General features: G+C 36.3%; 1 protein-coding gene across 2 annotated transcripts in view; it reads right to left on the bottom strand.

Annotated features, from left to right (window-relative positions):
* The window catches only part of BLTP3B (bridge-like lipid transfer protein family member 3B), a 72,391-nt gene that overhangs the window by 20,523 nt on the left and 38,863 nt on the right, over positions 1-13,005 (bottom strand). For both annotated transcript variants that reach the window (XM_087723305.1, XM_087723306.1), the window contains exons 13-17: positions 10,405-10,598; positions 4,410-5,878; positions 3,450-3,622; positions 2,685-2,812; positions 197-347 (exon numbers count right to left, since the gene is read on the bottom strand). In XM_087723305.1, coding sequence (XP_087579431.1) covers positions 197-347; positions 2,685-2,812; positions 3,450-3,622; positions 4,410-5,878; positions 10,405-10,598 — 2,115 coding nt within the window. The remainder of the gene's footprint in view (positions 1-196; positions 348-2,684; positions 2,813-3,449; positions 3,623-4,409; positions 5,879-10,404; positions 10,599-13,005) is intronic.

The following is a 13,005-nucleotide window of genomic DNA, read 5'->3' as shown; positions in this document are numbered from 1 at the left end:
TTCAATTTCTGAAGTTTAAAAAAGAGCATGTCAGTTTTCAGATTTTTTTAAAAAAAAGTATGTATACATATTTATAGGCCTCTAAACTGTATGTGTCTAACATGATAATGTATTTTTCATAATCCATTACCAAAAAGAGAAGTTGTTCAAGATTAAAATGAAAATACTCTTAGTGCCTTTTTGTGTTGTTTCTTACCTGCTGTTCGGTTGCAGAGATAATGCCGAACACTGATATTGCCCAGCTGATTTGGTAAAACATGATTTATCTGAAGGCAAACTTCTGTGTCTTCACCTCTGATGTCGATTTCACCATTAATACCAAATATTTTAAAAACTACCACTGACATCTGTCACCAAAACAAAAAGCAGATAATCCAGTAAGATTCAGACAGGGTTTTTTCCTTTTCAAATACTTTGTTTGCATAATTTAGTAGTTTTAGGAAATTTTGATGCTCACTCTGTGAATTAGGGTTGTACAAAATGTTTCACATTCAAAATGTTTTTAACTTGAAATACTTCATTTCAAGTTTAACATGTGTTGTTCCCACCATTCCATAAATGTTTCAAGTTTGAAACAAAACAGGATGGGTGAAATAGCTTGAGACATTTTTGGGGGGTTTTAGGCAAAACATTTTGATCTCAAAATGTTGTTTATATCTGATCTAAGTTAGAAGTATAATAGATGCTAATAGCAATCACTATAGTCTGTGTTTCACATTTGTTTGGATTTTTAATATTTCTAGCTACAATATACTGAAAAGATGCTTTGCTAAATCAAATATGCTAATTATATATTCATCAAATTACAAATATATATCTATATATAGATGTGTTATACATTCTAATGATCTCCTATAGAAACATTTGTTACAGGCAATATAGTACCTCAAACAGAGTCAATGCAACTGGAAGTTTAGTATAGGTAGTCCTTGGTTTACAACCTTTCATTCTGTGGCCATTTGAAGTTACAACACTGAAAAAAGTGACAGGGCCATTTTTCTCACTTGCGACCGCTGCAGCAACCCCATGGACATATGATCAAATTCAGACCCTTGGTAACTGGCTCATATTTATGACGGTGGCAGTGTCCTGGGGTCATGTGATCACCTTTTGCGATCTTCTGACAACTGAAGTCAATGGGAAAGCCAGATTCACTTTACAACTGCAATACTAACTTAACAACTGCAGTCATTCACCTAACAACTGTGGCAACAAAGGTCATAAAATGGGGTAAAACCCACTTAACAACTGCGTCACTTAGCAACAAAAAATTTGGATTCAATTATGGTCATAAATCAATGATTACTTGTAATAGAAATCCAGAATTTAAATATGGCTCCTAGAAAGTTCTGCTGACTATCTTACAATGACCCAAAACATACAAGTCTTATCACCAAAGACTACCGGTAGGTAAGTTGAAAAAAGTCAATGTTTTGAAATGATCAAGTCAGAGTCCTGACTGACTTTAATCCTATAGAAACGTTGTTGTGGAAGAACCTGAAGTAATCCACAAGAGGAAGTCCACCAGCCTCCTTAAACTGAAGCGGTTCTATACGGAGGAATCAACTAAAATTCCTCCAAGCCCATGCGTAGAACTGATCCAAAGTCAGAAATGTTTAGTTGGTTACTGTTGCTCAAGCAAGGCACATCAGTTATTAAAAGCAAAGGCTCACATATTTGTGCCACGCACAAATATGTAGCTTTGGATCATTTTGCTCAATAAATAAATGAATAAATGTTTTTTTTATTTCTTTGTTTTAATTGGATTCTCTTTATCTAGTTTTAGAACATGTGTAGACAACAGATGACATTGAAAATCAAAAAGGGTTCACCAATGTTGGTGGCGCAGTGGTTAAATGCAGCACTGCAGGCTACTGCTAGATCAGCAGTTCAGCGGTTCAAATCCCACCGGCTCAGGGTTGACTCAGCCTTCCATCCTTCCGAGGTGGGTAAAATGAGGACCCAGATTGTTGGGGGCAATATGTTGACTCTCTGTAAACCGCTTAGAGGGCTGAAAGCCCTATGAAGCGGTATATAAGTCTACTGCTATGTTAAAGCACCACTGTAACTCTTGAAGAATAGGACTGCCCCATATAAGTGCCCCATATTAATACAATATCAAGGGTTTTCAATTCAATTGTATAGAATGTGAAGGATGTGTGTTTGTGTTTTATTTTTATAGTTATAATGTACACTGAAGATGGCATTTAATTTCATTGTACGAGGTGCAATAACAATAAAGTAAACTAAAACTAAGCCAATTTTTCCAAATAGCCCTTCTACCAACCAAATATATCCATCTTGTCTGGAGATAAGACAGGGGACTATTTGTGAACTAATTAAATCTGCTAGCCCCTACACCTCCTCTTCTCTAGAGATTTAGGATTTCAGGTGCGATTTCCTGAAAATTATAACAGAACAAGGCAATGTTTTATTCTATTTTTTGTTACTAAAGCATTTTGAAACTAATAATCTAGTAGAGTTTAAGGTACAAATTAGAAGTTTATTTAACTTTTATGACACCAGTAAAGTAGTAAATTGTGTTGCATTTTTGTTGGCAAGCATCTTTTTTTTTTATCAAGACTATGCATTAAATCCCCCCCTTCTACAATTAAAAAAAGTATTTTAGTTTTCCAAAGAGTTGTTTAGATATATAAAAGTATTCTTTATTTGTCGAGCATTACCATTTCTTCACTAGCATCCTGAGTACACTCTGAATTGGCACTGAGGACATCTGGAGATGATTCACCATAATTCTCATTCTCTGTGCCTTCATCACGCATATTTTCCACTGGTTTAGTGGATAAGATAGCTGACACATTCACATTATGAAAAAAAGAGACGTTTTGTGAATAAAGATTGAATATTCACATGCAAACATTAAGTTAGTTTAATCTAGTTGCATATCAAACTACATTAAATAAACTGATTTTAAACAATTTAATTTGATTAAATTTTGCCATTTAAGATGGAATGGAGATAAAAAGGATATCACATTCTGATCTAGTTAGTTGATAGGTCGAGCGACTGCAGCTAGACAGGAAGATTCAGCAAATTTAAACAAAATAGGATGCAGATTCCTGCTATAAAGCTACAAAGAAATCTTTGTTTGAATTCTTTCTTGCATTTTATCTAAAACGTCTTTAAAGTTTTGAAAATGTAACAGTAAATAAACAAGTACCCACAACTTTGCAAATTATAGGCGTGCAATCATATTCAGTTATCTGAAACTCAGACTCTTTGGTGATATATTAAACCAATCAAATGAAAGAGCCATCAATATATCATATTTTCTAATTATGGTAATTTGTTTATTGTACTGTGGGCCAAAATGATACATCTGAAATTTATGAAATATTTTTTAAAACATTAACTAAAGTTAGTTCTTGTTCTTATGAAGAAGAGAGATATTTGTTTATATTCAAGAGTGTGTCAGAAAGTTTGAACACCTTTTTCCAAAAAGCTTTGGCTGTCACTTCCATCACTTTCCAAGTAGTGCTCCTCAAAGATACTGTCAGTAGAAATGGTATCCAAAGAGGCTTGTGATGGACTTTTCTTCATGTTCTTATAAGAAACAGAGAATGCAGGGAGATTGGACTGGCACGATTCCTTAGGCTTTCCACTTTTTGATATAAAGATATTAGGAAATAATTACTTAAGGTAGAAAAAATTACAAAATAAAATAAAATCCTTTAAAAATATAATTAAAAGAAATGTTGTTGAAAATATATTCTGAAATATTATGAAATTATATTCTGAAATCACAAGTAGTAATTATACCCAGTAATATGTTCACACTGGCATTCAGTAGTCATATTATAATCCTGTAGCTAGTTAACACCAACAGTGTATATACATATTAAAGGATGATAGATTTAGGATTTTGTGATCCTGGATAAAGAGAAAATCCCTTATTTAGCAGACAAATGCATTTTTTTATAAATTGTAAGTATTGTAGGAAATCCATGCAATGTTCACAACCACCACCATTTTATAAATGAATTTGTAACATAAGAATGTAATAGGTGGTAATATGAAAAAATAATGATGCCTTCTGATTCATTTCAACCACAAGGGACTTTTCTCCAGCTCCAATTGCATACTGATTATTGTTCCAATATATTGTATCAGAACTACATGGAGCATTCCTATAGGTGTACTGGCTTCTGCCAAAAGAAATGTATGGAAAACAGGATTTAAATGATTAATCTGGTAAGTTATGACTACAGTACAGAACAGATGCAATATACTAAAAAAAAACACATTAAAATTTTGACAGCCAATTTCCAGCTTTGTAGTATCAACAAATAATCTAAAGACTCAGAACATCCTTAATCTCTCTAATTTTACTCTACTGACCCTTAAGTCCCGAATCTAAACCAAGTTAATTTGTAGAATATTTTCTGTACCTTAATGAAGACTGAAATGCAAGCATTTTTGCTGTGTTCAATTTTTCTTTGCCATTTTCAAACTTCTCAGACTGTCCTGCAGAATCAGTTTCAGTTTCTATGACTCTAACAGTTGAGCATTCTGCTTTACTTTTGTTATTTGAGAAACCACTTTTCTCTTCTTCCTTGCCCACCAGCATTTTGATAGGGTCTTCTCTGCAGTTTGACATATCAGCCAATTCTCTAGGAAAGGAATTGTCACTTAATGACTCACAAATTTCTCCTGAATCACTACGACTGAAAAGCCCACTATTGCTTTCTTCATTCATTTTCCTCCAAAGTTTTTCTGCTGCATCATTCAAAAATGAACTTTCACTTGGCAAATCCATGTCAGTATTTGATTTTAAAACTGGATCTATCAGAAGATTAAGATTAGTATTCAGAGACCCACAGTTGGTTACAATATTAATATCTAGATTGTTCATCTGTGTAGTAGAAGTAGAAACTAGCTTGCTTTCTGATTCATAAGCTTCTCTGTTTTCCATGGGTAAGGGATCTGATGTCCCTGGATCTCCTTGTTCTAAAATGGAAGGGTTGCACATGCTTCCTTGCACTAGTGGATGAAGCAACAAAGCTATGTCAGCACTTTTCAATAAGATCCCAATACAGACATTTGCCTCTTTTGCTGGATTCCCTGTCACAGTCTCTACATCCTTCCTCAAGTTGTCCAGGAGTAACGCAAGGGATTCTTGTAGGTAAAGTAAGAAAAGATATTGGTAATGATTTATCTGCATGCTTACATGTTTTTGAATATGAAGTAAAACATGAATGTCTGCAACATATGCAGACTGAGACTCCGAAGTGCTTTTAGTGGAGCACAAATTTTCAGTACCAGTGAGGAAGGCATCCATCTCAGTACTATAATACTCTTTCAGACGTTTTTTATGCTGCAGGCGATTAGCAAGGTCACAAGACTCACTTTTCAGAATGTTGAGAGAGTCCTGACTGCAAAAAGGCTCTTTGTGTGATTGTTCACACCTCATAGGTTGACAAATCCAAAGTGTAAGTGGGAATGAATCCACAAAGCTTATCGGCCGTCCTTTCCCACTCTTCATTCCTTCATAGTCCATCCAAAATTGAGAAAAATGCACTGCCCAAACATCTGATGCAGCTGAAGTTTTAAGTGCACATTTATTCATTTGAGGAGTAATAATACCTTTATAGATGTCACGCAGTTTTGTATCTTGTTCATGAGCATGTCTTTGAAAAATAGGATGTAAAAGATTAAAATTGTCAGAAGATTTGGGAAATTCTGTGAAAGTTCTACTGAAGAATGTAGAGTCTTTGAAGTTTTGGAATGCTGCTTCCAAATCAGAGTGTCTACAGTTTGCTGAATGTCTAGAATTTGTAGCAATCATTTCAGAACTTTGAATGGAAATTGCATATGGATCATCTTTATGTTTTTGCTTCCTTTCAGAAGGAATGATGAGCTACAATGATAAAAAGGTAAACTTAGTTAGAAAACTATATATGAGGATCAAACAGAATTCATTGAATAAATATTCTTCAAATGTTAGGAAGAAGAAAGAAAAGTAAATTGTCCAATGAGTATCTGACCAATACACATAAAAGTTATTAATATATGTAGCTCCACAAAATGTGGGTTGTACAATCCCCAAAATGGCTAAACAAGAGAATGAGAAAAATAGCCGTCTGCAATGGCTAGTACTGGATTTGGTCTTAAATCTAAAGTATAAGACAACTGAGTGTCAAGTTGATGACGCAAAGGAAAAGATGAATTTACTAATTGAGTATTGTTGTACAACATTAAATAATAATTTCCTGAGAAAGAATTAGGATATATGGCTAATAAAGGCAGAAATGCCTTGTGGCTTAATAAAATAGGCAAGCTAATTTTTTTTTACATTTATTCAATGAATTCTATAGCTATTTATCTCAGTCAATGACTCTTTGAGGCTTAAAGTTCAAAAATGTATTAAAATACTAAAACCATTTTGAAACAATAAAACCCAGTAGAAACTTCTGAATTAAATACACATATCAGCTAAGATACTTGGCTACTTAACAAGTCAGCATCCTAGGCACTGGAACATAGCCAGTGTTTCAAAAGGCTAATAGGGCCAGCCCCATTCTAATCTCCCAAAGGAAAATGTTCCATAGAAGAGGAGCCACTGTTGAAAAAACCTGCTATGGTAGTTTATACTCTAATAACTTTCTGACCAGATTAGTTTTAACAAGCAGTATATAAAAAAGAGCCTTAAAGATAATGTGTGAGTTACAGCTAGTTCAGATTGAAACAGCTAGTACTGTGAATAATGTAGTCAAATGGAATAACATATCCATTCTGAAGGAACTGCATTGGCTACTCATTTCCTTTAGGAGAAATTCTACCTAGAAACCTATATTGCTTGTCTCTCATGCTTCTCCCACTTGTTCCTAAAAACAGGATTTAAAAGAGGCATGGTGCTACCACAGTATCTGATTGATCATTCCATTATCCTGCTCTTTCCATCCAAGAAGGGAAAGCAATTCTTGTTGCCTGGCTACAAACAGGGAAGGCAACCCTTGCTACCTGGCTCCTATGTTGGTGGTGTTACAAGTTCCTGCCTTCTCCTTTTAAATATTGTCACTTTTTTACCAGTTCCTGTTCATTTGCTTCTCAGATGTTACATACATGAATGGCTTCACACATCTTTCCCATGTTTCTCCTTTGAAGCTACTAAAACCATAGCTTCAATGCTACCATTGTTAAAGCAGAGGGAACAAATTGTTCCTTTGTTCCACTGTGGTGGGTAGAAATTTTGTATCAATAAAGAACTGATAGTTGAAATTCAAGGAAGCAAGACAGTACCATTCATTGATGTTTTGTAACATTGTTCAAACATTAAGGGAAGGAGGACTATTGCAGAACAGTGGGCACAATGTAAGAAAGAAAGGACAGGATGGCTAGGACATACAAGGTTGTCCACAGAATGGAATGGAATGAATGTACTAGACTCCAGGATGTTTATGAACCATTGGATCAACTGGAAGGGGAAAAAGGAATCTGACTAGCTAAGACCATAGCAACTCATTGTGAAAAAATCATCAGCTACTAGAGACAATGAGCAAGTCAAGTACTACAGGCAATTGGAGTTGCAGATGTCATTAAACAGGAATAAAGTACAGTTGATTAAATACTCAAAATGGCTTAACATGGCTTCAAATGTAAAACAATACTTCTGAAGTACTTTTCAAAAGAGAAGTTGGGAGTGCATTTTCAGTAGACTTGGACTAGGTGAAGTATTGTTCTTGCACTCAGGATAAGGTGAATGACAAACTGATTATTAGACAAACAGAAATTGTAGATCTGGCTTAAGTCTAAAGAAATTGGATCTGCCTATCTTTAAAACCCAGAGTGATGTCAAATAGTTGAAGGATCATTTCTGGCTATAATATCCAGTCCATGTTTAATATGGTCAGAAAGTATTTTTTCTTAAAGCTTGGATACATTGCATAGCAGCGAGTCCTCTGTTGTAGTCTCCAAATATGGATCTTCTCATGTAAGCATGAGTAATACTATCGCTGCATATATTTTTTTAGTACTGGTTAAATACTTTTTGTTTGCACAAGTATTTTGATTTATGTAAATGTTTTTTCTTTTTTATCTTACTGCTTTTATTATTATATTTTGACTACTTATAACCTGCCCTGTTTTATTATTTTTGGTCAAGTTTTAAATCAAAGTAGTAATAAATCTCAGCTTGCTGTAATTCTGCAGAGGAATGTATTCCTTTTAAAGATTTCTATGCCCAAGGAATTCATATACCCTTGACTATCAAACAACTACTATCCCCAATATGTTATTTATTAATAAATTGATCTCCACGGCTACATGTACATCACTGATTCACTAAATATTTCTTTTCTGATGTGCCTATCATACTGTCATTCTTTTTAGGTTCAAACAGTCCAGCTATTTGATTTGTTTGTCCCAGGCAAACATATTGTTGCTTTAATACTTAGAAGCTGCCCATAGTTGTGTATGAGTGGGGGAAGTTTAAAACTTCCAATCCCATAGCATGGAGATTAATTTATAAATTACCATTTATTTATGAACATAGAATACATATACTTAAATGTTGTGTATTCTCCCACAACTGTTAGAACTTTTCATAAAAAGCTAATAGTCGATGTTATCTATAATATACAATCACAGGCACTGGAAATATTATATACAGTGGGGCAAAAAAGTATTTAGTCAGCCACCAATTGTGCAAGTTCTCCCACTTAAAAAGATGAGAGAGGCCTGTAATTGACATCATAGGTAGACCTCAACTGTGAGAGACAAAATGAGAAAACAAATCCAGACAATCACATTGTCTGATTTGGAAAGAATTTATTTGCAAATTATGGTGGAAAATAAGCATTTGGTCACCTACAAACAAGCAAGATTTCTGGCTCTCACAGACCTGTAACTTCTTCTTTAAGAGGCTCCTCTGTCCTCCACTCATTACCTGTATTAATGGCACCTGTTTGAACTTGTTAGCAGTATAAAAGACACCTGTCCACAACCTCAAACAGTCACACTCCAAACTCCACTATGGTGAAGACCAAAGAGCTGTTGAAGGATACCAGAAACAAAATTGTAGACCTGCACCAGGCTGGGAAGACTGAATCTGCAATAGGCAAGCAACTTGGTGTGAAGAAATCAACTGTGGGAGCAATAATTAGAAAATGGAAGACATACAAGACCACTAATAATCTCCCTCGATCTGGGGCTCCACACAAGATCTCACCCCGTGGGGTCAAAATGATCACAAGAATGGTGAGCAAAAATCCCAGAACTACACGGGTGAATTACCTGCAGAGAGCTGGGGCCAACATAACAAAGACTACCATCAGTAACACACTATGCCGCCAGGGACTCAGATCCTGCAGTGCCAGACGTGTCCCCCTGCTTAAGCCAGTATATGTCCAGGCCCATCTGAAGTTTGCTAGAGAGCATTTGGATGATCCAGAAGAGGATTGGGAGAATGTCATATGGTCAGATGAAACCAAAGTAGAACTGTTTGATTGAAACACAACTTGTTGTGTGGCAACATCATGCTTTGGGGCTGTTTCTCTGCAAAGGGACCAGGACAACTGATCCGTGTACAGGAAAGAATGAATGGGGCCATGTATCGTGAGATTTTGAGTGCAAACCTCCTTCTATCAGCAAGGGCATTGAAGATGAAATGTGGCTGGGTCTTTCAGCAGGACAATGATCCCAAACACACTGCCCGGGCAACAAAGGAGTGGCTTCGTAAGAAGCATTTCAAGGTCCTGGAGTGGCCTAGCCAGTCTCCAGATCTCAACCCCATAGAAAACCTTTGGAGGGAGTTGAAAGTCCGTGTTGCCCAGCGACAGCCCCAAAACATCTGCATGGAGGAATGGGCCAACATACCAGACACAGTGTGTGCCAACCTTGTGAAGACTTACAGACAACATTTGACCTCTGTCATTGCCAACAAAGGATATATAACAAAGTATTGAGATGAACTTTTGATATTGACCAAATACTTATTTTCCACCATAATTTGCAAATAAACTCTTTCCAAATCAGACAATGTGATTGTCTGGATTTGTTTTCTCATTTTGTCTCTCATAGTTGAGGTCTACCTATGATGTCCATTACAGGCCTCTCTCATCTTTTTAAGTGGGAGAACTTGCACAATTGGTGGCTAACTAAATATTTTTTTGCCCCACTGTAGTATCAGTGTTATATTGAGAAATATATTCAAAAACATGCAGGTTCTTTCAGCTATGTTAGAAATTTGAAAATTAAAAAATCTGAAAGGTCCAAATATCCCATAAAAGTTAGAAACCAAGGCAATCACTAGCACATTGTCCATGATCTGTCATTTAAAAATGGCTCCAGTTTCAAAGAGTTTCAAAACAAGGACTGTTGGCATGCATCATTCTATATAGGAAAGAAACACTTAGCAATGTTGTGTTATGCTTTTGCAAACTGTACCTTTATCATTAATCCATCAACTCGAACATCAACATGTTCTTCTGATTTTGAATTGTCATTTAACTTGTACATGGCCATAAACTGACTGAGACTCTGTTTCATATCCAATACAAATTGATTTATCCAAAGAATACTTCTCTCGTCCAAAGTGAACTGTAGTGCATTTAGTTGAATATACAAGTTTGCATTTGGAACTAAAGGAAATGAAAACAAAATTATTATATTAAAATGTTTTAAAAGTAGAGTCACTATGACTATAATAAGCTAGGTGCTTGAAGAATATTAGTACCAACGAAAACAGTGCTGTTATTAGTATGGCAGTGGTTTCCTTAGTGTGGCACTAGATCTTATCTTCCAATAATATTTTGATAACTGCTATAGTAGAAATGAGATTTGAAAAAAAAAATTTACAACAAAAAATTTCAATACATAGCTTTTTATATAGATATTAGCCCTTTTAGGATATTCCATTCCAATTCTAGTTTCAGATCCTTTGTAATTATTCTACCATCCGCTTTAATGGTGTTAAAAATCTTGTGATGCTGAGCACATTCTGACTTTATTATATTCAGGAAGACAGTCCTTAAACACAGTCCTCTCCTGAGCAGTATAATCTTCCTTTACAACAATGAATTGTCACCTAAATACTTACCGTTCTTTATGATATGAATAATAAACAAACAATAAGGCAGCAACGCTTCATGGATTACTGTCTTGTCATGGCAAAGCGGCTTGCATAGCTCAATGAAGCTATTAGCTATGCCGTACAGGGCCACCCAAGACGGACAGGTCATAGCAGAGTTCTGACAAAACATGATCCACTGGAGAAGGAAATGGCAACCCATGCCAGTATCTGTGCCATGAAAACCCCATGGACAGTACCAAAAGGCAAAAAGATATGATGCCAGAAAATGAGCCCCTCAGGTCAGAAAGTGTCCAATATGCTACTGGGGAAGAGCAGAGGGCTGGTACTAGTAGTGCAAAAAAGAGTGAGTGGCTGGGCCAAAACCAAAAGGACACTCAGCTGTGGATATATCTGGTGGTGAAAGGAAAGCCCGATGCTGTAAAGATCTATACTCCTTAGGAACATGGAATGTAAGATCCATGAATCAAGGCAAGCTGGACATGGTCAAACAAGAGATGACAAGACTGAACATCAAAATCTTAGGAATCAGCAAATTAAAATGGACAGGAATGGGTGAATTTAAATCAGGTGACCATCAGGTATAATACTATGGGCAAGGATCCCTCAGAAGAAATGGAGTAGTCAATAAAATAGGAAAAGCAATACTGGAACACAATCCCCAAAATGACAGAATGATCTCAGTTCGAATCCAAAGCAACCCATTCAATATCACAGCAATCCAAGTCTATGCCTGGTGCTGAAGAGGATGAAATTGACTGGTTCTACGAAGCCCTACCACACCTTATAGAATTAACATCAAAAAATGATGTTCTTATCATCATGGGAGATTGGAATGCTAAAGTAGGAGGCCAAAAGATAACTGGTATAACAGGCATGTTTGGAGTACAAAAGGAAGCAGGACACAGGCTGATAGAATTTTGTCAAGAGAAAGGCAGGGCTAGATGAATCAAAAGTTGGAATTAAGATTGCCGGGAGAAATATCAACAACCTCAGATATGCAGATGATAGCACTCTAATGGCAGAAAGTGAAGAGGAACTAAAGACCCTCTTGATGCGGATGAAGGAGTAGAGTGTAAAAGATGACTTGAAACTCAACATTAAGAAAAGTAAGATCACGGCATCCAGCCCTCACAATTCCTGGCAAACAGATGGGGAAGAAATGGAGGTAGTGACAGATTTTATTTTCCTGGGCTTCAAGATCACCGCAGATGGGAACTGCAGCCAAGAAATTAAAAGACGCTTGCTCCTGGGGAGAAAAGCTATGGTGAATCTAGACAGTATACTAAAAAGCAGAGACATCATCCTACCAACAAAAGTGTGTATAATCAAGGCTATGGTTTTCCCAGTTGCAATGTATGGCTGTGAAAGTTGGACCATAAGAAAGGCTGAGCGCCAAAGAATTGAGGCCTTTGAACTATAGTGCTGGAGAAGACTCCTGTAAATCCCTCGGTCTGCAATGTGATCAAACTGGTCAGTCCTAGAGATCAACCCTGACGGCTCTTTAGAAGGCCAGATCCTGAAGATGAAACTTAAATACTTTGGCTATCTAATGAGAAGGAAGGACTGGAGAAGAGCCTAATACTGGGAAAGATTGAGGGCAAAAGAAGAAGGGGACAGAGAATGGGGTGGCTGGATAGAGTCATCAAAGCAGTAGGCATGAACTTAAATGGATTCCAGAGGATGGTAGAGGACAGGAAGGCCCGGAGGAACATTGTTCATGGGGTTGCTATGGGTGGGATACAATTTCGCAACTAACAACAAGGCGGCAGCAACCATGAAGAGGAAAAGTCTGGTAATTATTTAACCACCACTTAGATAACTCCTTCTGCTTCAAATGCCTGTTACTAGTGAGAAATCATTTATACAAACATCTACTTGATGTGTGTGTGGTGTGTGTGTGTGCATGTGTGGAAAATGAAACAGTTCATTTTTCTGTGTCAGCATTTAAGTATTTG

Source organism: Thamnophis sirtalis, unplaced genomic scaffold (genome assembly GCF_051295495.1).
Source record: "Thamnophis sirtalis isolate CommonGarterSnake01/CBP01778 unplaced genomic scaffold, rThaSir2_p1.2 scaffold_9, whole genome shotgun sequence".
In the NCBI taxonomy this organism is placed as follows: Eukaryota; Metazoa; Chordata; class Lepidosauria; order Squamata; family Natricidae; genus Thamnophis; species Thamnophis sirtalis.
This window is presented reverse-complemented; position numbering and strand designations above follow the sequence as displayed.